At 32.1% G+C, this 27,414-nt stretch overlaps 2 protein-coding genes and 1 pseudogene across 2 annotated transcripts in view; 1 reads left to right on the top strand and 2 right to left on the bottom strand.

Annotated features, from left to right (window-relative positions):
* The window catches only part of LOC139521453 (uncharacterized), a 4,596-nt gene extending 3,166 nt beyond the window's left edge, over window positions 1-1,430 (bottom strand). The window contains exon 1 of the mRNA XM_071314927.1: window positions 719-1,430. Coding sequence (XP_071171028.1) covers window positions 719-727 — 9 coding nt within the window. The 5' untranslated portion in view covers window positions 728-1,430. The remainder of the gene's footprint in view (window positions 1-718) is intronic.
* Window positions 740-27,414, bottom strand: LOC139520033 (uncharacterized; annotated as a pseudogene).
* On the top strand, window positions 13,630-21,854 carry LOC139521452 (uncharacterized). Its single transcript, XM_071314926.1, has 2 exons — window positions 13,630-13,648; window positions 21,349-21,854. Exons 1-2 carry the CDS (start codon window positions 13,630-13,632, stop codon window positions 21,852-21,854), a joined length of 525 nt encoding a protein of 174 aa, XP_071171027.1.

Genomic DNA, 27,414 nt, shown 5'->3' with positions numbered 1-27,414 from the left:
TCACCATTTGCAGCAATAGTATATTTTGTTTGAAATTAAAATACACTGGTACCTCACATTACTGTTGCATTAAAAAAAAAAGGTCAAGTTTTATTTATGAGTGCTTATTGTCAAAACTGAAGTTTAGGATCTAAACCGTGAAACACATTATGTATCAAAATTTATTATTACCTATTTTTAGGTTAACAATGTCTTATAATAAAATTGAGAATGGAAATGAGGAATGTGCCAAAGAGACAACAACCCGACCATAGAAAAAAACAACAGCAGAAGGTCACCAACAGGTCTTCAATGTAGCAGAAATCCCCGCACCCTGAGGCGTCCTTCAGCTGGCCCCTAAACAAATATATACTAGTTCAGTGATAATGAACGCCATACTAATTTCCAAATTGTACACAAGAAACTAAAATTAAAATAATACAAGACTAACAAAGGCCAGAGGCTCCTGACTTGGGACAGGCGCAAAAATGTGGCAAGGTTAAACATGTTTGAGATCTCAATCCTCCCCCTTTAACCTCTAGCCAATGTAGAAAAGTAAATGCTGTTTGATTTTTAAAAATTTTATTTAAAATGGTTGAACTGACAGTTTTATTGTGCAACCAGTTTCATTATAACTGTTATTCTATGTAAACTTAAAACTGAGTGAGTTAGGACAGAAAATTTGCAATTTTTTAAAGAAAAATATATAAACTATTACAGAGATATTTTATACATGTACCTTTATCATTGCAAATGCTATTTAAACATCATTTCCCTGGTTTATAAATCTTCTTATAGCTGATTTCAGAGTTGCTCCTGTTCTGTCGCAAGGTTCTTTGCCATTCTGTGACTCACAGAAATCATACGAAGCAATACTTCCATTTGCGTAAAGGAGGGGCATCATCTCAGAAGATTTGTAGTATCCTGCATTATCTGACCATAAATGAAATGATAAATCAGAACCTTTCATAGTTTGGATGCAGTTGATGACATCAATGATTATTGCAGCTGTGGTCAAGCTGTCCTGAGCAATTTGACTCTGGAAAATGTGAACAAACCCTAAACTTTCTATTACTTCATCTGATTTCCTGAAGGCCATTGTAATATGCCATTGTAATATGCCAAGGTAAGCCACGTTTGGCAAACCAGTCACTCTGGTCCTCACGATACTTTCAGGGCAAATACTTCATTGACCAGTCTGAGACCAGAAATACTTCATCCTGACCCATAGTTTCAAACAATTTGCTCTTTGCCTTATCTTGATTCTTACAATGAACAATATGTCTCTTTAAACTATTGATACTTTGGATGGATTGCTTGATTTTAAAACTCATATCATTCAGTTTTTCATTTTCTCCAACAATATTTGTGCACTCCACCAGTTTCTGTATTGATAAGGTTGCATCTTTAAGTTGCTCAAACGAGTTACACACTTTGTTGATGCTGGCAAGGATGTGCAAACTGTGGATGAATAGAATCACTAAGTGCATACATCAGACAATGATCTCCTACTTCACTATTTGCAGCAATATGCACCTGAAACATAAATGTACAATATGAAACATTTCTGACTAATTCATGGAATGGTACTTTTATTTTGGTCTCTGTCTTACAAGCATTAAGTTAACCTCTTCTTATCTCTAGCTTGGTCTGTTTTTCAGATACATTATGCATTATAAGAAATATATATTTAGTGTATGACATGATTGGAACATGTGCACATCTGTCTAGCAGGTGTCATCTGATCTTAATCCAATTTTCATGGTTCATTATTTTTTTTAAAGTTTGTCCAGTTTTCAGATTCTATGAGTGATACATGTAAGTCAATTATATCTTGAATCCCATATATGGTATAATGGTAAGGTGCATTTACATGTGTTTTTGGCTGTGTTATCTTACCTTAAACTCATTTGATGGTTCATAGTTAAAAATTAAGTTTTCTTGGTGAGTTTTGTTTCTAAGAGACTTAAGCAATAGGTTAAATAAATTTTCTGTATGGAATGATTGTACAGCCTATATATATGTCTGTCTTAAAGAGTTTATCTGAACTTGACTTCCATGTACATTGATCATTGACATGGGAATTCAATGAAATACTTGCAGTACCGGTATAATTATTTTTTTTCATTTCAACAAAAATTCAATTATGAATATTACAAGACATTTCATTGTGTTGACAGTTTACTCTTGTTTTTGTTTTTTTTTTAAAGCGGTGACCTTTATAAATTCCTCAAACTACCTTGAACTCTGTTCGTAGATACTGTTTACACTGCAGAAGCAATGAGGAAAATTCTTTGTGTTTTTCTTGATCAATTATGTTCATCTTAGCTAGTTCGTCCAGGATATCTATGATGGTACGGATTGCACGTCCTCCTTCAGCAACAAAATAATCTATACCTTCAAGACTTGTTGCTACTTGTGCTCCACATTGCCCAATATTATATACATGGTGCTATCACCTAAAAATGAAAAATTTATAATTTAATTCTAAAGTTTGAAGAGAACAAATGAAAATAGGAATATCAATTCAATGTTTTTGTTCACATACTGAGAGTGAGAATAATGTAATTCTAACATAAGAATAACACAAGTTTAGCATTAATAGTAAGCCAAATTTGTTGAGACACGAGATTATCATGTAAATATCACAATATTTGAACATGAAAATTATGTTTCTACTGGTTTCACATTATATTCACATGATTATTTGAGACAAAATTAATTTAAGGTTAAATTGATGTTAATATCTACTACAAAAAAAAGTAATCATCCATTGTAAACAGACAGAACTCAGGAATTTTAAAATGTAAATAATAAATAATCAGAGTAATAATAAATAATCAGAGTAGTTATGACTGCGGCCAAGTTTGCTTGAATCTGGCCTAGGAGTTTCATAGAAGACGATCTTAGTAATATATTGTGAAAAATTGACTTTGAATGGCAATAACTCCATTAGTTTTTTTACTTTTAATTACTTTTTGTTATGCTTGACTTATTTGTAGATCTGACTTCGTTTAAAATTTTGCTGAATTCAGTTTATCTCTATTCATATAAAGTTATACCTAATTGTGGATTAATTTGATAATCGGTCACAAAATCTAAGTTATAAATATGGTTAGATTTAGCATACCCCGTATCAAAGAACCCAAAAATTTCAATTTCTTTATTAAATCAAACCAAGTTTATTTTGGACCCTTTTGGGCCTAAATGTGGACTAAATAGAAAATTGGGTCCGATTTCTAAAATCTAAGTACAAGGTTAGATTCAGAATATCACAGAACCCCAAGTATTCATTTTTTGTTAAAATCAAACTTAGTTTAATTTTGGTCACTGTTTTACCTTAATGTGGACCAATTTGAAAAGAGGACCCAATAATAAAAATAAGAATACACAGTTATACACAGTTACATTAGGCATATCAAAGAACCCCAAGAATTCAAAACTTTGAAAAAATTCATTGAAATTGGTAAAAAAATAAGCAATTTATACAAATTATTAGAAAAGTAGTCCTTCCTTTTTTTATAAGGAGCATTGTACGGTAATACATTTTCATAGAGATCCATTGACTTATTTGTTGACCAAATATTATCAATAAAGTTTATCTAAAATATATACCTAAGGGACATAAGTTTTTCTCAGAGCAATATACTTTATACTGTTGAATCACATCACTGGAACCCAAACAACGTACAACATTTGGCATTTCATGATCAGTTTAATCTGACATTTTCTTCTTTCTCTCTCCATATGGCAAACCAGGAACAACATGTGAAGAAGTGATAAAATCATGGAAATTGTGTAACTTTACAGGATCCATTTTTTGCCTAGTTGAAGATGTAGATAGTGGTAGACCTGGCCAAACAATCTTAGCATGACTCTTTGCTGCATAGTATTTATTTTCAGTAACATCTCAAAGCATTTGAGAAACTTGATTATACGACATGGTCTGTGTCAAGAATGGAAGTCTTTTGTGACGCCAAGCTTCAGCTTTTTTAAACGAATCAACTAAAGGGCCAAATGAACCCTTTGGAAATACTGGAGGTTTTTGTTCCTAGTCATTAGAACTCAATAACATTGTCACTGAATGAAGGACATCTTCTATATTTTTGGGAAAAACAGTTGTAATAATCCTCTTCTATGATTATCTCAAGTAATATATTGCAATAAACAGATTTGGAACTTTTTGAATACATATTCCAGGAACTCCTTTCTTCTCCTGAAAAACACCTAATCTCAACTGCTTGTAAAAATTCATTTATATGGTGAAATTCATTTATAAGCTGGAAACTGCTGGATGATTCCTAAAAAAATATATTTATTTTACAAATTAGTAAGTTAGTTAAATATGGAGTATAAGCAATTTTTACTTAGTTTATATAACTTTTTAATATGATTGATGCTTACAAAATTGAAAAAAAATAAAGTTGTAATTTTTATAGTTTTGTTTCACTGCATGGTTAACCTTTGAGTGCCTTTTTTAATGCACTTTTTATATTTAATATTTTTTTACCATTTTATTTTATGCCTAGTTAATGTAATAAGTACCCAGACTTTGAGAAATTATATGAAACTTTGGAGTCATGTTTCTCATATTATTGCATAGAAATTTCATATCAAAAGAAGAATTTTGCTCTAATTTTGGCTGATTGATGTTATTCATTTGTTAACAGTTATATTGTTATTAAGTATAGATCCCCAAATGATTTTGACTGGAACTGGACAAAAGATTGTTTATTAGATAAAATGAGCATTTGGCGCAACATTGTTGACCTGAATATTTCACTAAAAATTACCCACAGTAATTGTTAATTTCAATAATCTCCCCTTAACCCTTTCCTCCATTGATATTTTATTTGTACATACTTGATTCGCATAGGATTTTTTCAATAAAAAGAAATCATCAGGTTTAAAGTATCAATGCATTGCAAAAAGGAATATTTCATCAATGAAATTCCAGTCAGATGTTCTCTTGAATATCCTTTTTATATTAGATACAAATTTTATTAGGTCTGATACAGATTTTTCGCAGTTAAGACGTTTCAACTGAGGCACTACACAGGCGTCAAAAGGCGTCATTATGGAGTAAAGGGGGTGGCGTCAAAAAGCGTCATTATGGAGGAAAGGGTTAATGATTATATAGTTCTTCCTGCAATCCTCATAAGGTTGGTTACCGTTTACCGTTATATGAAGTTGCATTGAAAACCTTTCACATTTTGATTTTAGTTGAGTTTACAAGATAATTTGTGACCAATGGATGGAGAAGACAGGATGAGTAATATATACCACTCCCTCCCCCCCCCCCCCCAAAAAAAAAAAAGCAAATCCTAGTTTGTGGAGATGGGGTATAATGTTTAAACAAAATTTTAAAATATTGATAGAGAATATTTATCTGTTGCTTTTTAATAAGTTCATTTGTCTATGGAAATTAAAAGTTAACTTATATAATTCAATAAACTTTGTTGATTTAAAAGACGAAACAGTTCAAAATCTGTCTGATAGCTGAAATACGAGAATAATTACATTTCCTATCAATTTGGATGCAATTCTTACAAATATAAAGCAGCAAGCATTAGTTTTACTATGAAAAGAAAAGAAAATACAAAATAATACCTGTGATAAAAATTCCATGCTACTCTCAGAAGTTATGCTACTGCATTCACTCAAATTCAATCCTCTTGCCTTTGTTATATCACTCTGAAAAATAAAAGGTTAGTGGTGACTTCATATGTTGATCTGGTATTTCCCCTTTTATATCTTTGGAATATGCCAGAAAAATCTGTTTTTTACAAGTTTAAAAACAGGAACAACTGTTACTACAATAAAGCTAAGTCACTGGCACATATGGTAAAATATTGACTCTGAGCGATCATGGCTGACCTATAGTTGTTTACATAGATCTATGGTGTACTTCGGTCTCTAGTAGAGAGATGTTTCGTTGGCAGTTATACCGTTGGTTTTCCCGTTTGAATGGTTTTACACTAGTAATTTTAAATTATTATTCAAGTAATAGTTTTTAGGGGTTCAATTCTATACACCTATTGAAGTACAGGTCACTTTAAGATATAAAATTTTCTTTATGTACACTTCGTCATTAACAGTTCGATTTGATAAAATAAAAGAATGGCAAACTTCTTAAAATGAGTACATTAAAATGAATAAAATTGAGAATGGAAAATTTCTTAAAATGAGTACATTAAAATGAATAAAATTGAGAATGGAAAATTTCTTGAAATGAGTACATTAAAATGAATAAAATTGAGAATGAAAAATTTCATAAAATGAGTACACAAACTTGGGAATGAAAATGTTTACCTTTGAATTAATGGGTTATGGAACTTTGTTAATTGAAAAATATCCCTTATATAAGATGTATTGATGTTAGATATTATTGCTCAGCAAGTGCAGATAACACAATTTTTGCACAGTTAACTTATAGTTATAGTCTTATTAGCATTTTCCTTGATTGATTGTTGTTAGGAAATACAGGTTTAAACTAGGGATGTCAACGAGTACTCGAGTAATCGAATATAGCTCAGTAGTACCGAGTATCGATTACCAAAATGAAACTCGACCTACTGATTTCATATTAAGCTAAAACAAACAAAATATAAGTTAGAGTGTCTGATCCCTGGAAATTAAATATTAATCAAAATTGATAAAAAAAATAAAATACCATTTAAGGAGGCTCGAGGGTATACAAATTTCAGAAAAAAATTAAACATTTGTTTTTCATTACAAATTTTATTTATTACCTTTTGTAGTTACTTTATCATATGGTACACAAAATATTCAAAAAAATTAATTCGTGTTGGCCCCAGATGACTTTTAAAATGTAAACATCTTTTGTTTATATAGATTAGACCGTTGGTTTTCCCGTTTGAATGGTTTTACACTAGTAATTTTGGGGCCCTTTATAGCTTGTTGTTCGGTGTGAGCCAAGGCTCCGTGTTGAAGGCCGTACTTTAACCTATAATGGTTTACTTTTTAAATTGTTATTTGTATGGAGAGTTGTCTCATTGGCACTCACACCACATCTTCCTATATCTATCATTTAAAAAGTTCCAAATTATCTCCCTTTGGTGGAAAAATGCTATTTTTTGGTTTTAAAATTGAAATATCTCTTGTAACTCAACGGTGACCTATCAGTTGGACGGCAAACGTTTTAATTGCTTCTAAGGTCAAGACATTGGTCACGTGATAAAAGGTCAGAGTTTACGATTTTTTGGTAAACGTGCATGCCTCGTGGTTTTTGGACTCGTATTGTCTTATTTGTACACGTACATTAATAAAAACCAAAGTGGTCAATTCTAGATTGAATTAGCTTCCTTATTTTATATAATTATTATTAAAAAGTGTTGTTAAAATGTTATAAATTCACGAGTGAAGTGAAACTTTTTTTCTGAAAATTTGCGTAGGTCCACGGAAAATCCTTAATAATTCCTTAAATAGGTTTGGTAACGTGTTGAGGGGTATAAAATATGAAGTAAAACCATTTTTTGGTTCTCTATACACTCTATCAGATCACAAAAACCCCGGATACGCAATTGTGTCAGATTATTCGTGGCGAAGCGGAGATCAAAGGGAGATAACTCGGTACATGCATCGTTGGATATTGCAAGTTCACAACAGTAAATTCGAGTAAAATTAATGATTGCAGATATATTTCGACGACTTCTTGAATAACATTTCAATATTCCATGTTCCTCTACTGTTGTAACATTAAAATAGTCATGGAAAGGTTGAATATGACATTTTGTTCAAATACTTACAGGTTATTGAACACTTCCAAAGAAGAAAATTATACATTTAACTGACTTTTCTCTGAAACTTGGACTTATTGTATATTCTCAAACACCTTTTGGTAGATAGAAGGATACAAGAAGGGTTTATCAGTCATTTGTCAGCAGAACCTGTGTTACAATAGAATTGAACTTTTCATTACATTAAAACAAAAATATGGAAAAAAGGAAATATGGTCTTCAAAATTATGAACATTACCATTGAATGAAAATAAAATCAATTTGCAGTGGACAGAAGTACATGTACAATTTTTGTTTTATCATACCTGCTTTAAGATACAGTGGTGGATCCCAGGGGGTCTGGAGATTGGAACCTCCTCTTTTTTATGGAATATTAATGCATTTGAATGGGATCATATAGTTGGAACCCTCCTTTTTATCCTTGGTCGAGAATACCACCACCCATGTTTAAAATTGTCTGGATTCACCCTGAGATAAGAAACTATATAAGATGTACAAGTTCTATAGCTTGCATTAATCAAGAGAAAAAAATCTGAACACCCAAAGAACCAGAAAGGGATTTAAAACATAATATTCAACACAAAGAGAACTGAAAAAAGCTGTATTGCAATCTGAGATCATGCAGATCTCATAATTCCTATTATTTGTATTATTTCAAGTTTTGCTTTATTTTTTTTCCTTCTTACATTTGAATTCAAAAGTCCTGCAATTAACCAACTGTTGAGTCCTTTCAATTAAATTATTGATTGAATAATAAGCTAAGCTGACCAGTAAATAAAGTTTGAAAATGCTTTGTTAAAATAAAATAGTGGTTTTATGTCATAAAATATACTGAATCAACTTCAAATTTAATCCAAATTCATATTTTCCTGCCCATAAATGCATAGTCAATTGAACTACAAAAACAAAAACCTGAGACTACTACAATGTATAACATAGAGATTGGTCACTTCCCATGTTATAGTAGTCTCAGACAAAATTAAAACTGACTTAAATACAGTATGTTCAGAATTTTTTTTTTAAAAAGGACAACAATGAGATATTTATTATTCTGATATCAGAAATAATCTCATAGTATCAAATCAGAATTTCAGTTCTTAGAATTGAGATAATCAATTTAATCACATTATTTACTTTCATAAAAAAAAATCTCATGATATCATCTGGATTTACAATCATCATGATCATTGACTAAGCTTGTCAACATCTCGCTTACTTTAAATGCTTTTAAAAGTTAACCTGTCAGTACTAAAATAAAGAGATGTGGTATAAGATAAGATATGTTATTCCAATTAAAAAGGCCATGAAGAGCAAAGTAATGTATTGTAATGATTTTTATAATTGACACAATAATGTTGATATAAATCAGATAAATATGAATTTAACCAAATCCATTCTTAGATATTAAACCACAGCCAGATCAGAGCCACACTTATATTAGAAAAAAAGGCATAACAATTATATATTCTACATGTATTAACAGGCAAATATTCTCAAAGTCTTAATTAAAACTATATCTGCACTTTATCAATGTTTATTGATAGTTTTCTGAGCTCAAAAAATTTATTTGAATTGCAACACTTTTCAATACCTCTAGGTTTTCTTGAATAAAAAGCAAATTGAATTTGGCACTTGTGCTTAACTTTTCAAAATTTTTACAACTTATCATTGTATTATCATTAAATTCTTTTCTTAAAAAGTTATAAAGGGGAAACTGACATTTAAATATGGTATAATTGCCAATGAGATAACAGTCTAGAAACTTATCACCAGAGTCCAAGTGTCTGTTAGCAGTGACAGTTAAATTACAAGTCACTTTACATACATCAACAATGAATAAATTCCATTGTTTTCAGGCAAATGAGGAATATAAGAGTAACAATAGCTTTTGTCTTACTACATGAATAATAGAAATGATAATATAAATAAGGAAATATCAGAGACAAAAAAGACAGGCCTAAGCCACTGGACTATATGAAAAGTATTCCCTTACTAATCCTTATAGGAGCTGCTATATACTTAGAAAAAATGATGTTGAGGACTTGGCCCCATCAATCAGCATTTTAGACATTACATTATTGTCAATTGCAATCTGTTCTATTTGTAATCCAACCTATAATGAGTATCAAAATTTATACCTAGGGTGGAAATTAAACCCATGTATGTTCATTTACTCTATTGTTCTTTGTGTACATAAAATGTACATGTATATGAAATATATCAAATGCAAAAAAAATGCTGTAATGTAAATATGGTAATTTGTAAACATCATTACACCCTCATTATTTAAAGTCCTAGTAAAGGAAGTCCTTGCACCTAGCTAGAATTTTTTTTTAGGCAAGATGTATTATATAACAATTGAAAGTATAACACATAAAGGTTGTAAGTATATAGTAACATCAACGTGCAATTAAGGTAAACACACTATCAAACATAAACAATCTATCACGTGTTTGTCTGCTGTGCTTGAATTCAAAACGACCCATCAGGCTTATTTACACGTTTTTTCGCTAAAGCAGACAGATAAATATGTCTGTTTACCTTATGAGGTCTGTTAAGAATGGATTTGCTGTTATGACTTGTGAATTGCATGGAAATTTAATGAAGAAACCATTGATTTTTACCGTAACTTTTGAATACACAACATTCCCAAGGTATCCCCACAGAACACATGGCTACTTTGTAATGATGGCTGGTAACGTGTAGCCACTTTCTCACGGTAAATGTGATTGGATGATCTTCAAAGATCAATAATAAAATTGCTAATAAATGATTGGATACGAAATTGTGTCAGATTATAAATAGAGGGAAAAATGTAAACATTGAAATCCGCCATTTTGACGTAGGAAACAAATTAATTTTCAATCTTGGATTAAAGGACATTGCGCACATTGCCAGTGTATCATGCATAACCAGTCATCTGCAAATATATCTTTCAATTGGTTTTTTACACTTACTTTTCTATGTTTTAGTTAATTTAATGTTTTAGTTTACTACAGAACGGGACATCGTTCTCAAAGATGCCGTAGAAAAAAATATAGGGGGCGCTGTTTGTGGGCGTAAACATTTTACATACGGGTCCTTTTTGTGTCGACAAGTTGACCTTTATCTGTCAGATTCAGGCGTTTGCCGTCCAACTGTATATTTTTTTAATATAATTTTGATATATGCTGTTCTTAAACTAAATTATTGTAAAATTTGAGCAATTTCTGTAATAAATTTCTTTTTTTATGTCGATATTACCTTTATTTCTCCTATTAGTTCAACAGAAAAAAAAACACTTTTGCAAAGATGTATGCTTCTTTCGAAGGCAGATTGTGAGTGCAAATGAACGGTGACCCCATTTTTTTATTTTATTTTTCTATTAACCATAAGATAAAGTTCATTTATAGAAAAATATAGAGAAATCCTATATAAATGATTTAGACCCGCGAACCCCCTTAAGTGTTTGCGTTTTACTGTCATTTAAAATTCCTCTAAAGAAATGTTGCATATATGAACAAAACACTTTTCCAAGTTTTACACTTTTAGCTAATATTAGCCCTTCCACTGTCTCTACTGTCTCAGCATTTATTTGCATCAGAAAGACTGTTAGTTACCTAACAAAGTTGAAAATTGCCTTGTCCTAGAAAAAGTTGACAAGAAATTTATTTTAAAACAAGAACAAATATGTTACACCCTGTGTAAACCCTAATAAAATTATTAATAATGAGGGTTTTACGTTCATAATACAAACACCTATCATTTTGTGTTTCCATTTTGTAAATGTTTTTCCCGAGCGAGTACTGTAAATCCAATGAGTAAACGATTAGTAAATCAACACCGAGTTGACATCCCTAGTTTAAACTATTTTAGAACATTATTGTTGTTTGATAACTTACATCTTCTGTTGTTTCCAGCTTTTTTGGACATGTTGGCAAATTTCCTTTTCTTCTTGTTGATTTAACCTATGAAATGAATTGGTTATTCAAGAATTACTACAATGTATCTGGATCTAAAATAATCTGAAATATTTGCCTGTAAAAATAAATTAATGGGTAAAATATAAATTTAAACAGCAATTATTTCCCTTTAAATTCAATCACGTGTCTAGACTAAATATACAGGGCAATAACATTTAAAAAAAAAATCTATGCAGTAGAAGTAAATTTATATTTCTGACTAGAAAAACACTATATGTAAGAATGATAATTATTTGCACAAAATGGATTCAGCTTATTAAAATGGAGAATAAAAATAAAATCAATACTATAATCAGCATACAAGTTTGCTACTAATATCAATTTCCAAGATTTCTCTCAATCAAAGATAATTAGTTTTATACATTTTGTATATGTGGTACTGGCTTTTCTTGTTTATCATGAGACTCTCAGATATTTCATTAATTATAATACACATTAAGTTATATATTAACTCACAACTTCTGAGTAATCAGTATACTCAAACTGGGTCTGAACTGCTGAATTGATCATACATTTAGCTGGTTCATCCACCTGAAAAAAAACTAGAGGCTCTAAAGAGCCTGTGTCGCTCACCTTGGTCTATGTGAATACTAAACAAAGGACACAGATGGATTGAAGACAAAATTGTGGTTTGGTGATGGTGATGTGTTTGTAGATCTTACTTTACTGAACATTCTTGCTGCTTACAATTATCTCTATCTATAATGAACTTGACCCAGTAGTTACAGTGGAAAATGTTAGTAAAATTTTACAAATTTTGTGAAAATTGTTAAAAAAAATGACTATATAAAGGGCAATAACTCCTTAGGGGTCAATTGACCATTTTGGTCATGTTGACTTCTTTTTAGGTCTTGCTTTGCTGTACATTATTGCTGTTTACAGTTTATCTCTTTCTATAATAATATTCAAGATAACCAAAAACAGCAAAATTTCCTTAAAATTACCAATTCAGGGACAGCAACCCAACAACAGGTTGTCTGATTCATTTGAAAATTTCAGGGCAGATAGATGTTGACCCGATAATTTTTTTTACCCATGTCAGATTTGCTCTAAATGGTTTGGTTTTTGAGTTATAAGCCAAAAACTGCATTTTACCCCTATGCTCTATTTTTAGGCGTGGCTCCATCTTGGTTAGTTGGCCGGGTCACCGGACACATTTTTTAAACTAGATACCCCAATGATGATTGTGGCCAAGTCTGGATTAATTTGGCTTAGTAGTTTCAGAGGAGAAGATTTTTGTAAAAGATTACTAAGATTTACGAAAAATGGTTAAAAATTGACTATAAAGGGCAATAACTCCTAAAGGGGTCAATTGACCATTTCGGTCATGTTGACTTATTTGTAAATCTTACTTTGCTGAACATTATTGCTGTTTACAGTTTATCTTTATCTATAATAATATTCAAGATAATAACCAAAAACAGCAAAATTTCCTTAAAATTACATATTCAGGGGGAGCAACCCAACAACGGGTTGTCTGATTCATCTGAAAATTTCAGGGCAGATAGATCTTGACCTGATAAACAATTTTACCCCATGTCAGATTTGCTCTAAATGCTTTGGTTTTTGAGTTATAAGCCAAAAACTGTTCTATTTTTAGCCATGGCGGCCATCTTGTTTGGTAGGCGGGGTCAAGCCACACATTTTTTAAACTAGATACCCCAATGATGATTGTGGCCAAGTTTGGTTTAATTTGGCCCAGCAGTTTCAGAGGAGAAGATTTTTGTAAAAGTTAACGACGACGGACGATGACAGACGACAGACGCCGGACGACGCCGGACGCCGTACGCAAAGTGATGGGAAAAGCTCACTTGGCCCTTTGGGCCAGGTGAGCTAAAAAATTAAAATAGACAATGAGCAAATTCTGTCTATGATACAATCACTGGGGTAAAGCTGATGACCGTAACTGCATTCACGGTCATCCCAAGATGTCGGATGAAAAATTAGGTCAGTTTCTGTAGTGTCTGTTAAAGTGTTTTTATATCATTTTCTTTACAAATCATACATTGAAACGATGTAAATTTATAAAAGAATCACTCGAAAATCACTAATTACTTCCGAGAAATGTGCATGAAACGGGAAATTCGATTTGAAAAAATCGTTAAGATGACCGTAAATCATAATCAAAATATTTTCAAGATGACCGTAACATAAAACAAGGATGACCGTAATTGGTAAAAAGATGACCGTAACTTGTAAAGGATGACCGTAATTTGTAAAAGACTGACTGTAATTTATATTGGACGACCATAACTTTGATAGGATGACCATCAATTCTAAGAAATGTCCGTATTGTATTCAAAGCTTTTTTGTTGAGTTTGTCGATCTCAAAAAGGGCTCGGTTAGCGAATATAAATATGTTACATAAATTTCTTTTTAATCGGATTTTTGTGACAAAAATGTCGGTTATTGATTTGGGGATGTACGGCGGGCGGGCGGGCGGGCGGCAATCAAATGTTGTCCGTCCATTAACTCATGAACCGTTTAACCAAAGCTTTTAAAATTTTAATATAATGTTACTAACAACTAAATGAAGGTCAAGTTCAATAATGGCGATTTTGACTTTTACCGTTCAGGAGTTATGGTTCTTGAAAGATTGAAAAATGGAGTTTCCAGTCTTGTCCGTGCATTTACGCATGAAATGTTCTACCTAAGCTTCCCAAATTTTAATATGTTGTTACTGATGACAAAATTGAGGTCAAGTTCAATAATGACGATTTTGACTTTTACCGTTCAGGAGTTATGGTTCTTGAAAGATTGTGAAATGGTGTTTCCATTCACGTTGTTACATTTACTCATGAACCATTCAATCTAAGCTTTTCAAATTTTAAGATGTTGATACTGATGACAAAATTGAGGTCAAATTTGATATTGACGATTTTCACTTTCACCATTCATCAGTAATGGTTCTTGTGATATTGCCAGGACACAAATAAATATTAATAAATCCGGTTTGCTGTCGTTGTGACAGCCTCTTGTTTTGAACTACAATATAATTGGCCATATTTAGGATTTAATAATGATAGTAAATTGCATATTTCTCGTAACACAAATTGACAGCGATACGACGAAAATTTGAAGAAACATGAATGTGTCCCTAGTACACGGATGCCTCATCTACACTATCATTTTCTACAGGGGTGTAGCTGCCGTTAGGCACTTTAGGCACGTGCCTACACATAATTTTTTCACAAATATTTTTTTTTTATTAAAAAAAATAATGAACAACGTTATATGTAGATAAACTCCAGTGAAGTTGTCACAACTCTAATTATCGAATGTCATGAGTACACTAGTCTCTCGTCCATAGTGAATGGAATATTGGATAGAATTGAATGTTTTTATGTGTGTACCTTATATATAAACTATAAACTAGAACTTTGGTTCAGATCATTTCATTTCTATCAACAAAAACTTGAATGAACCTCAACTTAGACACATGAATTTTTAATTAGTTGTTGTTAGTTTTCAACTAGCTTGCCACTTTGTCTTCACCTGACTTGTCAATGTTGGTCGTCCGTTTGGCTGTGCAGGTTGTATAAATACGTAACCACTTCTGGTCAAAATGGGGACATTTAATCTTATGCCTAGTTGTAGAGAGAATGCCACTCTTTGAGGAGTTCGTAGTTGGTCTACTGAAAGGCAAAGTTTCTGCTCCTATCCAATAATCCCTCATTTTCCAATGCATGGCATTTTCAAATTTCCAGACCCTCGTCCTGTACAACACCTATTACAGGCCTATGCTCCCTGTTGTGTTTATTGTAAATAATCAATTTGGTTTTTTTTGTTCTAAACTTGCATAAATATTGTACGCTGGATGTTTAAAAATCAATCTATCAACTAGCTTCCAGTATTTTTGAGTACTCTCAGATCTACGTGTAATGACCACAATTATTATTTAAATTCCTAAGCAGGTGGGGATTTTACAGTAGAGCGGGATATAAAGAAATACGAATTTCTTAAATTTTGTTACGTTAGTATGAACAGAACAGAACTTTTGCATTAGGCATCGACTATGTGTGTATGTGTTTGTGTGGCTAGGTTGAAGGTTTAAGAATCAAAAGATTGATGGTTGATGTCTTTCTAGCCAAAAGGATAGTGTTATTATATAGTAATATCAGTGTTTATGTGCACGTGCCTATTTTTTTTTTAATGAAGGTACTATCAATCAAGTTAAACGTATATATCGATCATAACGGAATAGATTTGAAAATACCAAACAGGGTGTACTGCTTAATTAAAGGCCGGGATACGCGGATCTATGCTGGGCAGTACATATTATAAATAATATTTTTTGATATTTGATTTTCCAATTGTACTGCGTTATTTAATTCACCATTCAGATGTTATGGTAAATTATTCATAGTTCTTAGAACTTCTCATCATGTATATTATAATTATTATGATTAAATAACCAGAAAATTTAATATTTTATGTGCATAAAATTTTGCAGCCAAAACGCTGAAATCCGTTTTCCGTCGAGGGGGCTTCGCCGCCACCATCCCCCCGAACCCCCTTGAGCGGCCCCCAGACATCCCGCCGATTTGTGCCTACAGTTTAATTATTACCTAGATACGCCCCTGTTCTATGTTTAGTGGACTATGAAAATGGGATAAAACTGTAATTTGGCTTTAGAATTAAAAAGATCATACCATAGGGAAAATGTGTACTAACTTGAAGCTGGACAAACGGACAAACAAACAGACGAACGGACGAACGTACGCACAGACCAGAAAAACATAATGCCAATAAATGGAGCATTAAAAACATTAATAATACATACGAATATTTGGTAATCGAGCCCATGTGTATGGTTCCAGAGGAAGCAGATTAAAATCTTAATTTGTCTTGATATATGCAGGCAGAAACACTTTTGAAATAGAATAAAAGAATCGAAGCTCTGTGTTTATCGAGAAAGCGATAAATGTTAACTGTAATGTTTGATATAGTAACAAAATTTTAAAAAGTTAATAGAAACAAATAAAACGACAATTTTCTTATTTTTAAAAACACCATTTGCATGAGTTTTCAATGTATCTATTACATAGTAATGCAAAACAATAAGATATCAAGTCGACGACATGGTTCTTATCAGGGCCTTTTATAGTTGACTATGCGGTATGGGCTTTGCTCATTGTTGAAGGCCTTACGGTTACCTATAGTTGTTAATGTTTGTGTCATTTTGGTCTTTTCTGGATAGTTGTCTCATTGGCAATAATACCACATCTTCTTTTTTATATATAGTATCTAAAGTTGGATGTAGAAAATGCATAACCACCGATTTTTTTTTATCACGGACGGAGAACATATCAATCTTTTAGTTCAGAAATTTTCGTGTCTGCCCTTCCATTATGTGAATCAAGAAAAAAATCCCCAAAACAGGTAACGATTGTATCGAAAAGAGAAAAATCGAATGCACCTTTTTATGTTAAGGCATGTTTGGGGGGTATATTTTGTCTTTAAAACGTACAAAGCAAGAGTATTTTATATAGCATCTCGCTTCAGATTCTATCATTATTATATATCAAAGCTACAGGTTGACTTTATAACTTAAAAAATGACAATACGAAAAGATGAAATATATGGGTCAAGTGAGATACCTATCTAATGAATCACAAAAACAGAGTAGGTGTGTTCGAATAGCTATTTTTTCTAAAAGTACTTGACGACAGTCTTTTAATTTGGATGATGAAAATGGATATCTTCGAAAAAATATGATTTTATTGTGTGTGATAATTAGGGTTTATAATCTTCAACCACTGAAAATGTTTAGACTGCCCTTCCACGAAATATTTAATTAGAATTTTTTTAAATGCTTAAGAATTTTCAAAAATTCCATCTGACATCCGAACAGACAATATTTTTAAGTTGAATCAATGCAGACAAGATCATTAACTAATGCTCATTAGCTAGTAGATACATTTGTCTTTTAAAATATAACTGACATATAACGATCGATCGTAATGGTGCTATGTGGATAAATTTATCAGTTTTCAAGAGCAAAATTGGCAGAGCGTCATCCCTACAATGGCTTCCATTTCTACGATTGTGAGCATGAACTGGCGTAATGGGGAGATAATTTTGAAGAAGTAGAATCCTGACTGTATGAATAACATTTCTGTATATATACAAATTGACAACGTTCCGCCTTGTGATACGCTTTTCGTACAATACTATGTTAAGGATCTACTTTGCTGGAGCTCACCTTCACTAGTTTATTCGAATGATATTTTCAAAATATTTCTGTTATTTTATTTGCACGACAAAATGAAAGACTATATAATATCAATGGGTGAACATGCAATTTTTTGGCATTTTTAAAAATGTGTATTTATTATATGTCATTAAAATGAATCCCAGAAACAAACAAAAATCTTTTGTCGAGCAGTTGAAGGCTGTGCACCCTATTTTTTTTTATTATGTTTGTAAGGTGTCATTTTATCGCGCTTTTGTGGCATGTTTTCCCTTCCTGTTCATTTGCATGTCTTTTGGCAATCATTTGATACAAAAAGATAGTTATATAATTACGGATATTTCTTAGAATTGAGGGTCATCCTTTAAAAGTTACGGTCATCATTTACAAATTACGGTCATCTTAATAGCAGTTACGGTCAGCCTTGTTATGAATCGCTGATTCTGTTACGGTCATCTCGATTGTGATTTACGGTCATCTTGGCGAATTTTTCAAATCGAATTTCCCGTTTCATGCACATTTCTCAGAAGTAATTAGTGATTTCCGAGTGATTCTTTTATAAATTTACATCGTTTCAATGTATGATTTGTAAAGAAAATGATATAGAAACACTTAAACAGACAAAACAGAAACTGACCTAATTTTTCATCCGACATCTTGGGATGACCGTGAATGCAGTTACGGTCATCAGCTTTACCCCAGTGACAATATATACTGATGATAATAGGCCCATAATATAGTGTTATTAACTGGCTGTTTCTGTATTGGCACTGGTATAGATTCAAGGTTTGCTGTATTGCTGATCACATTCTGTATGTATGTGGCTTTCCCAAGTCGGGAGCCTGTTATTCAGTGGTTGTCCTTTATTGAGGTGTTACATATTTGTTTTTGGTTCATTTTTTTTTTAATAAATTAGGCCGTTAGTTTTCTCTGTTTTAAAATTGTATTACATTTGAAACTTTGGGTCCTTTTATAGCTGACTATGCAGTATAGGCTTTGCTCATTGTTGAAGGCCGTAGTGACCTATTGTTGTTAATTTCTGTGTCATTTGATATCTTGAGAATTGTCTCATCAGCAATCATACCACATCTTCTTTTTTATATAGACTTTCCAATATAATATAAATTTTTCATGGCTTCTCGACTCAGGGAATGTAGTGGTATGAGCCTATATACTGGCATGTGAAGACTTTGTATGACATATGTTACTAAACATATACTGAACCTTTTGTGAAGATACAAGGATTACTTTTAAACAAGATATTATTATTACCTCATTTCCCTCTTCAAGTACTGGCTCATTGACATCTATTCTTATTTTCTTCAGACATAAAGTACAACATGCTGGAAAAAAGATAGCTTTAATTTATAAAACTACAGTAAAACATTGAAACTAGTTCTGTGTTAATCTATACATGTATTGCTGTTCCAAATTTATCAATATGGCATACAAATTGTACATTTTTTAAAGTGAAAGGTACCAAAACTTTACACTATTACATATTGTCAAATAGATATTCAATAGAGTACTCATCTATTTGCTATCAATTACACAATATTTTCTAGAATATTTTTTTTTCAATTTCTTTTTTTGGGGGAAGCTGGTTATTTACAGCTCCAATTTTTTTTTAAAAGATACTTCCTATTTAGCATGTTAAAAAAAACATCAAATCTCATGGTTGGGGAGAAGGGATATTGTCCAATGTGCATCAAATCTCTGGGTGGGGGCGGGTAGTGGGATATTGAATACAAACATACACACTGTTTAATACTAAGGTGTTATGTAAATAAAGGTTTCAAAGTTTTTACAATTTTTCAGCTAATTAAGTAATGTTTTGAAATAAATATCAAATAATTGTAGAAATAATCGATAATAAACTGTGCACTAGTTGTTCAATACAAACTCAGGAACCTGAGGAATGTAATTTTCAATTTTAAAAAGAGTAACAATGATTGATACACATAAAAGAGGGGCTTGATAGGGTTAAACAAACAAAGAATTATTTATGTAATGCCCAATTAAAGTACTGAAAAGAAAAAAATAAGCACATATAAAGAATAGAGAATTACAGGGTGCAAAAGAAAGAAGAATAACTGTCGAAAATAATAAAGTAATAAGTTAATACAATATAGATTAATTACTGAAATGAAGGAAAAACATTAAAATGAAATTAAATTATTACAGAAAATTTTAATTGTAAAATTATTTTCCTTAGAATTTTATAGAATAAGTGTTTGTTTTAAAGATATAGAAAAATGTGTTTAAAATTTAAATATTACAGAAATTAGAGGGCCCAATCCTTATCCTCAAAAAGGAGGTGAATAAAATATATATCTGTTTTGAATAAAAATTAATAGACATTGAAAGTAATCCTTTTTTTTCATTCAAGGACTTGTTTGCATTGTCTTAGTGATTCAAAATGTTTACCAAATCATCAATGATTCAAGATGAATGTTTTTATGATAATGAAAATTTAAATAATGAAAATTTAAATAATAATGAAAATTTAAATAATGAAAATTTAAATAATGAAATATTTCATAAAACTAATTAAACCTAAAGTTTTTAAGATTTGGCTAAAAATTGAGGTAGAGACAAAATTTACACTTTGACTTGGCACCTTTCTTTAAAATCAGTTTTTGTCGCGTTTCAGTGTCAACTGCTAACCTTCATAAAATATTCATTACTCAACCAGTTTTCAAAAATAAAAGGCCATTTTACTCGTAATAGCTAGCAGAACTCAGAAAATAAGTTAAAAGGGAGAATTTGAAAAAAAATATTTACTATTAAGGTAGCAATACACAGTTAGGAGTTTAGTTTCTCATTTTGGCCCCTGTGGATTTTTCAAATAGGAAAGTTATTGTGTAATAAAATTAATTTTTAGACAGATGAGTGCTAATTTAGCCTTTAAAGATGGTTTATAAGAGCATCAAGATTTTTTTTTACATGTTTTATGGGCTGTTTTCTGTTTGACAATCCGTATTTTCATAGCTAGACCGGCCATCGGTCCAGAAATTAATGTACTGTTTACAAACACTCTTTTTCTACACGAAGTTTTTTGACGCAATTTTACAAAAAAATGAGATGAAAGACATATGATTTTCATTGGATTTGCTGAATGATATATGTACACAGTTTCAGAAAAGGTATTACTTCAAGCGATTGAAATTCTACTTTTAGCCAAATTTTGGGGAAATATGTGACATCTTTCCCCCACTTTTTGCAATATTTTATAGCAAATAAATGCAGATTGTTGCCATGGATATACCAAAAAGAAATTATATTTTACCATTTTATATACTGGATATAAAATCTATGGAAGATTCTGATTACATACATATGCCCATATATGACACAAACAGTAAGCTTGATATTGCAAGAAAGCAATGAAAAGGGGATGGTAAAATTCATAAGGGCAAATTTTAGTATTTTTTCCTAACTGTTTATTGTGTAGAAAAAACAGAATATTGTATTTTCAGTAAAAGTATACAAAATACTACATCAGTTCTACTTAAGCTTGGTAATGGAACTTTAAAACACAACAACAATCCTAAAATTCTTCGAGTTACACTTGATCAAAAACTGACTTTCAATACTCATATAGATAATGTACTGAAAACAGCAAAAAGATCATTAGGAATAATTAGAGAAATTAAGAGTATAGCTAATATTCCAACAAAAAGACTAATAGAAATTTACCAAAGTCTTGTTTGTTCAACCATCACATATGCAAGCTGTGTTTGGCAGATTGGAAATTCAACAAACCTACACAAGTTGGATGAGGTTCAAAGACATGGCCTTGCCTTATGCCTTAATATGCCTTCAACTTCCAGCCTTGAAGTTCTTCAGATAATTGGTGGAGTCTTACCTTTAGAACTGAGAAGAGAAGAAATAGCAATTAGAGAATTGGCAAAAATTACCTCATCTTTTACAACAGTCCCAATTAAGAAAAAGCTATAAAACTGGAAAACAGAATCTAATCCGGAAACTTACATCTCTCCAATTGGAAAAATGATACTACAGGCAGATGATATGAAGAAGGAAACATCAATTGAAGTAAATAATATTGAACAGCAATATGAATGTCGTGGCATGTGTGCAATTAGAAGGGCACCGGAGTACTGGACCACATTTGGAAGTTCCAAAACAAGAACCAGTGAACAAGCCATTGAAGGACAAAGACTTATAAAACAACAATTAGAAGAACTTCCTCCAAATACAACAGTGGCATTCACAGATGGCTCATGCATGGGAAATCCTGGGCCTTGTGGTGCAGGAGCCATTATCAGTGGCGTAGCTGGGTCATTTTTACGTGTACGCCCGAACCTTGGCGAGGGATATGAGGGGTGCCAACCGCTCAATGTCAAAGCACCTGTTGGTAGTGGGTTCGAAAGGGACGAAGCCCCCGAAATCTATCTAGAATGAGATACCATAATGATTCCTGTCAGTAAAAAATCATTAATAACAACATACTTTTGAATCTAAATGGTTTTTTTTTTTTTTTAATTTTGTAATATGTTAACTTATTCATCGTGTTAAACTGGAATCTAGGCTAATGGTTATTGGTTTTAGAGAAAACGTCCAAACCAATATTACTTTTAAATAAGTTTAAATGGTGCCATGAGTGAGCATACAATCAACAAAAGCCCCTTTTAATGAACACGGAATTTTTTTTTTTTAAGAGGTGCAATATAAAAAAAATCTGGAACACCTAGGATTTCTTCCACAAAAAGTAAATCAATCTATCATTCCTTTAAACGGATTAAAAAAAATCTACTCGTCTAAAATTTTCTATTGATATTTTTTTCTTGATCTGGAATATTTCACGATAATCTATGAAGGTTTATAAATTGACCATGTAAAACAATTAATTGCGTAAAGAAGAGTCCGGCTATCTGGCTATCAGATATCAGAAAAGAACAGAAAAATGAACGAAAACAAATGCTTTTAAAATTTTAGCTTTAGACATTAGTCATAGAAAAAGCTTCTTCGTCATTTTCGTAATTTTCGATGAAGGTTCGACAAGTAGTTAATGTAATTGAGAAATAACAAAATGTAAGCCCAAACTGCCCAAACTGCGACTGGCCACTTATTAATTGCAGAAAGAAATACATTTTGTCCTTAAAATGCGGCAAAAATTAAAGATAATTATTATATTGCTCTGAATACTCTTTTGATCATTAACAGTTTCTGTACAACTTTCGTAAAATTTCACGAGAGTCAATCAAAAGACTTTATCCACATTCGGAACCTAAATATTGACGCCGCTTTGTCTCGTTTTTGGGACATACATCACAGGCTCGACAAAAATACAAACAGCATATCGAATCTGAACAGATAGTGAATTGCTTTAAATATAAGAGTACGTAGAATTCATAGTGGGTTCTGACTTTTACAAAAGATTCGAACAAAATATATTAAATTGGTCTATTTGAGTAAATTAAGTCCCTTTTTATTCAAAATTACAATCCATTAAAAAAAGAAGCACAAGGCTGATGTGCTTTTGACCAGTTTTTCTTATTCTATGTCGATTATTTGTTTTATTTTCAAAATTCAAGTGTACGCCCGGGCGTTTTGACGTAAACGTAGCTACGCGCATGATTATATACAATAATGAAGAGGAGAAAACAATACAGTACCCTGTATCAAACAGAGAATCAATACTACTAGCAGAGCTAGTAGCCATTAAACTTGTGCTGGAAAAAATAGACAATTATAATTACCGCAATGTTAAACAACTTAACATATACTCTGACAGCCAATCCGCCATAGGCATTATAACCTTAAATTGGAAATTAGAAAACTATCACAAAACCATACAAGAAATCAAAAACAGGAAAATAAAATTGGAACAAAAGGGTTTTAGTATCAAAATCATTTGGACACCGGGGCACTCTGATATAGAGGGAAATGAACAGGCTGACCGTCTGGCAAAAGCAGCGGCAAAAGAGGCAGATAATAGGGAATGTCTTCAATCACGACAAAACAAGACATCAAACAAGCGGCGAGAACATCAGTCATTAAAAAATGGAAGACACAATGGGAATCTAGTGAGGTTGGGAGAAGATTTTTTAATCATCACCCAGATGCATCAAAAAGAATCAAACTCGACTTCCCATCAAAAAAACACTTCAATATACTAAACAGTCTCAGATCAGGATACTCCAAACTAAAGGGGTATCAACATTTCATTAACAGACATGTAGAAGACAACAAATGTACTTGCGGAGAAATAGAATCTGTAGAACATTTTTTATTATTTTGTGACAATTACAGTTTGGATAGAGAACAAGAGGCTCTCAAGAGCCTGAATCGCTCACCTTAATTCTTTTGGTTAAATCTCTCATCAATGATTATTTTGGCTTTTCAATTTATTTGAATGTTTTTTGGATCGTCCTATTTTCTTCAAAAGCCAAAAAAAATAATCATTTTCTCCTATGTTCTATTTTAGCCATAGGAGCTATGTTTCTTGACATACAAGGAAATAAAATATAAAATTTATACTAGATACTCTGAAACTCATTTAGCTGAAATTGATACAGCAGTTTCAAAGGAGAAGATTTTTTAAAGTAAGTCAACATGATGAACAAATTGTGAAAAAAGTCTTTAAAGGGCAATAACTCCTTAAGGGGTCAATTGACCATTTTGGTCAAATTGTCTTAATTGAAGATCTTACTTTGCTGAACATTATTGCTGTTTACAGTTTATTTCTATCTATAATTATATTCAAGATAATAAACAAAAACAGCAAAATTTCCTTAAAATTATCAATTCAGGGGCAGCAACCCAACAACAGGTTGTCTGATTCATCTGAAAATTTCAGGGCAGATAGATCTTGACCTGATAAACAATATTACCACGTCAGATTTGCTCTAAATGCTATGGTTTTTGAGTTATAAGCCAAAAACTGCATTTGACCCCTATGTTCTATTTTTAGCAATGGCGACCATGCTTGTTGATAGATCATAACTTCGGATACAATTTACAAACTAGATACCCTAAGGAACATTCAGTTTAAAGTTTGGAAGTATTTGGCCCAGTAGTTTCAGGAGAAGATTTTTGTAAAAGATTACTAAGATTTACGAAAAATGGTTAAAAATTGACTATAAAGGGCAATAACTCCTAACGGGGTCAACTGACCATTTCCGTCATGTTGACTTATTTGTAAATCTTACTTTGCTGAACATTATTCCTGTTTACAGTTTATCTCTATCTATAATAATATTCAAGATAATAACCAAAAACAGCAAAATTTCCTTAAAATTACCAATTCAGGGGCAGCAACCCAACAACAGGTTGTCTGATTCATCTGAAAATTTCAGGGCAGATAGATCTTGACCTGATAAACAATATTACCCACGTCAGATTTGCTCTAAATGCTTTGGTTTTTGAGTTATAAGCCAAAAACTGCATTTGACCCCTATGTTCTATTTTTAGCAATGGCAACCATGTTTGTTGATAGATCATAACTTCGGATACAATTTACAAACTAGATACCCTAAGGAACATTCAATTAAAGTTTGGAAGTATTTGGCCCAGCAGTTTCAGAGGAGAAGATTTTTGTAAAAGATTACTAAGATTTATGAAAAATGGTTAAAAATTGACTATAAAGGGCAATAACTCCTAAAGGGGTCAACTGACCATTTCCGTCATGTTGACTTATTTGTAAATCTTACTTTGCTGAACATTATTCCTGTATACAGTTTATCTCTATCTATAATAATATTCAAGATAATAACCAAAAACAGCAAAATTTCCTTAAAATTACCAATTCAGGGGCAGCAACCCAACAACGGGTTGTCTGATTCATCTGAAAATTTCAGGGCAGATAGATCTTGACCTGATAAACAATATTACCCCCATGTCAGATTTGCTCAAAATGCTTTGGTTTTTGAGTTATAAGCCAAAAACTGCATTTGACCCCTATGTTCTATTTTTAGCAATGGCGACCATGTTTGTTGATAGATCAAAACTTCGGATACAATTTATAAATTAGATACCCTAAGGAACATTCAGTTAAAGTTTGAAAGTATTTGGCCCAGTTGTTTCAGAGATGAAGATTCTTGAAATAGTTTACGACGACAGACGACGACAGACGACAGACGACGGACGCCAAGTGATGGCATAAGCTCACATGTCCCTTCGGGACAGGTGATCTAAAAACTCCGCCAGTCAATATATTTCAAAACAGGAACACTTAATCTAGATCTAGAAGAATTACTTAACACAGAAGCCAGTGCAGACATACAATATGCAGTTTCCGAGTTTATAGACGATACTAGAAGATTTGATCATTTGTTTTTATAAATCAGTATCAACAGCGCCTACCTAAATTAAAGTGAAAGTACAAAGAGAAAAACAAACGTGATTAATGTATTCAAACGCGCAAGTGACCAAAGTACATATGAGAAAATCAGTGTCAAGATGACGCATACTAAAGACTAAAGACTTTATTGCTACCATAACCAACCAAATTTTTTCTGGAAAAAGCTCCCCCCCACCCTAAATCCGCCTCTGACCAACCTGTAAATTCCAAAATACCTCGTGTAGAGCCACTAAAGTCGAGCGCACCCTAAATGGTACTTGATTTGGGCCCTATATTTATTTGTTTTAACCAATAACTACATTAATAAACTTGTTTTATAGAAATCAATGCTAGCACTGCATGCAATAATCCTATATCGATCAGTCATCAAATTGCCAAATATGATAGTACAAGGATGATCAAGGATATCATAAAGGCTGTGGATTTTCTATAAAATTTCCATAGATATGTTTAGCATTGAAGGGTACATAATGTGGTCAATATCTGGATGAGCACTTATCAAACGCGGAATGTGATACAACCTGGGACGTGCAGTTTGAATTGTTTTTAAAAAATTAATTTAAATGGCTGGTACAAATGGAATATTGATGAGCATTATACAGTGGCGGATCCAGAACTTTTCCTAAGGGGGGCCCGCTGACTGACCTAAGGGGGGGCCCACTCCAGTCATGCTTCAATGATTCCCTATATAATCAACCAAATTTTTCCCACGAAAGGGGGGGCCCGGGCCCCCAGGCCCCCCCCCCCCTGGATCGGCCTATGAGCAAGTGTTAATGGTATCAGACCTTTCTCAGACAAAACAGCATAAGATAAGACAAGATAAGATAAGAAATTGTATTTCAAGTCGGGTTACATTAAATACAAACATAAGCTCTGTAGAGCTTTTTGCCGACATTAATAACAATAACAACACACATATTAAGATACATAAAACACACATATGAGACATACAAATTATGATAGCTATATTGCAAGTAAAAAGTTCATAAATAAAAAGCATAGCACATGCAAGCAAATATTTGGTCTGTACTGTGACTGTGTTTTGCAAAAGGTTGAATGAGTTCATCACATTCAGATTCCACAAAATTTGGATAGAAACTGCACTCCATAGTATGAAGTATCTACCTTAAATATCCTATTTTTACCAATAATGATTGATTAATGAGTTTCTACATGTCGTCTGCACTATTTTTG

This window comes from Mytilus edulis, chromosome 4, assembly GCF_963676685.1.
Source record: "Mytilus edulis chromosome 4, xbMytEdul2.2, whole genome shotgun sequence".
Taxonomy (NCBI): Eukaryota; Metazoa; Mollusca; class Bivalvia; order Mytilida; family Mytilidae; genus Mytilus; species Mytilus edulis.
Note: the sequence above shows the minus strand (reverse complement) of the source record. Positions and strands in the feature narration are given on the sequence as shown.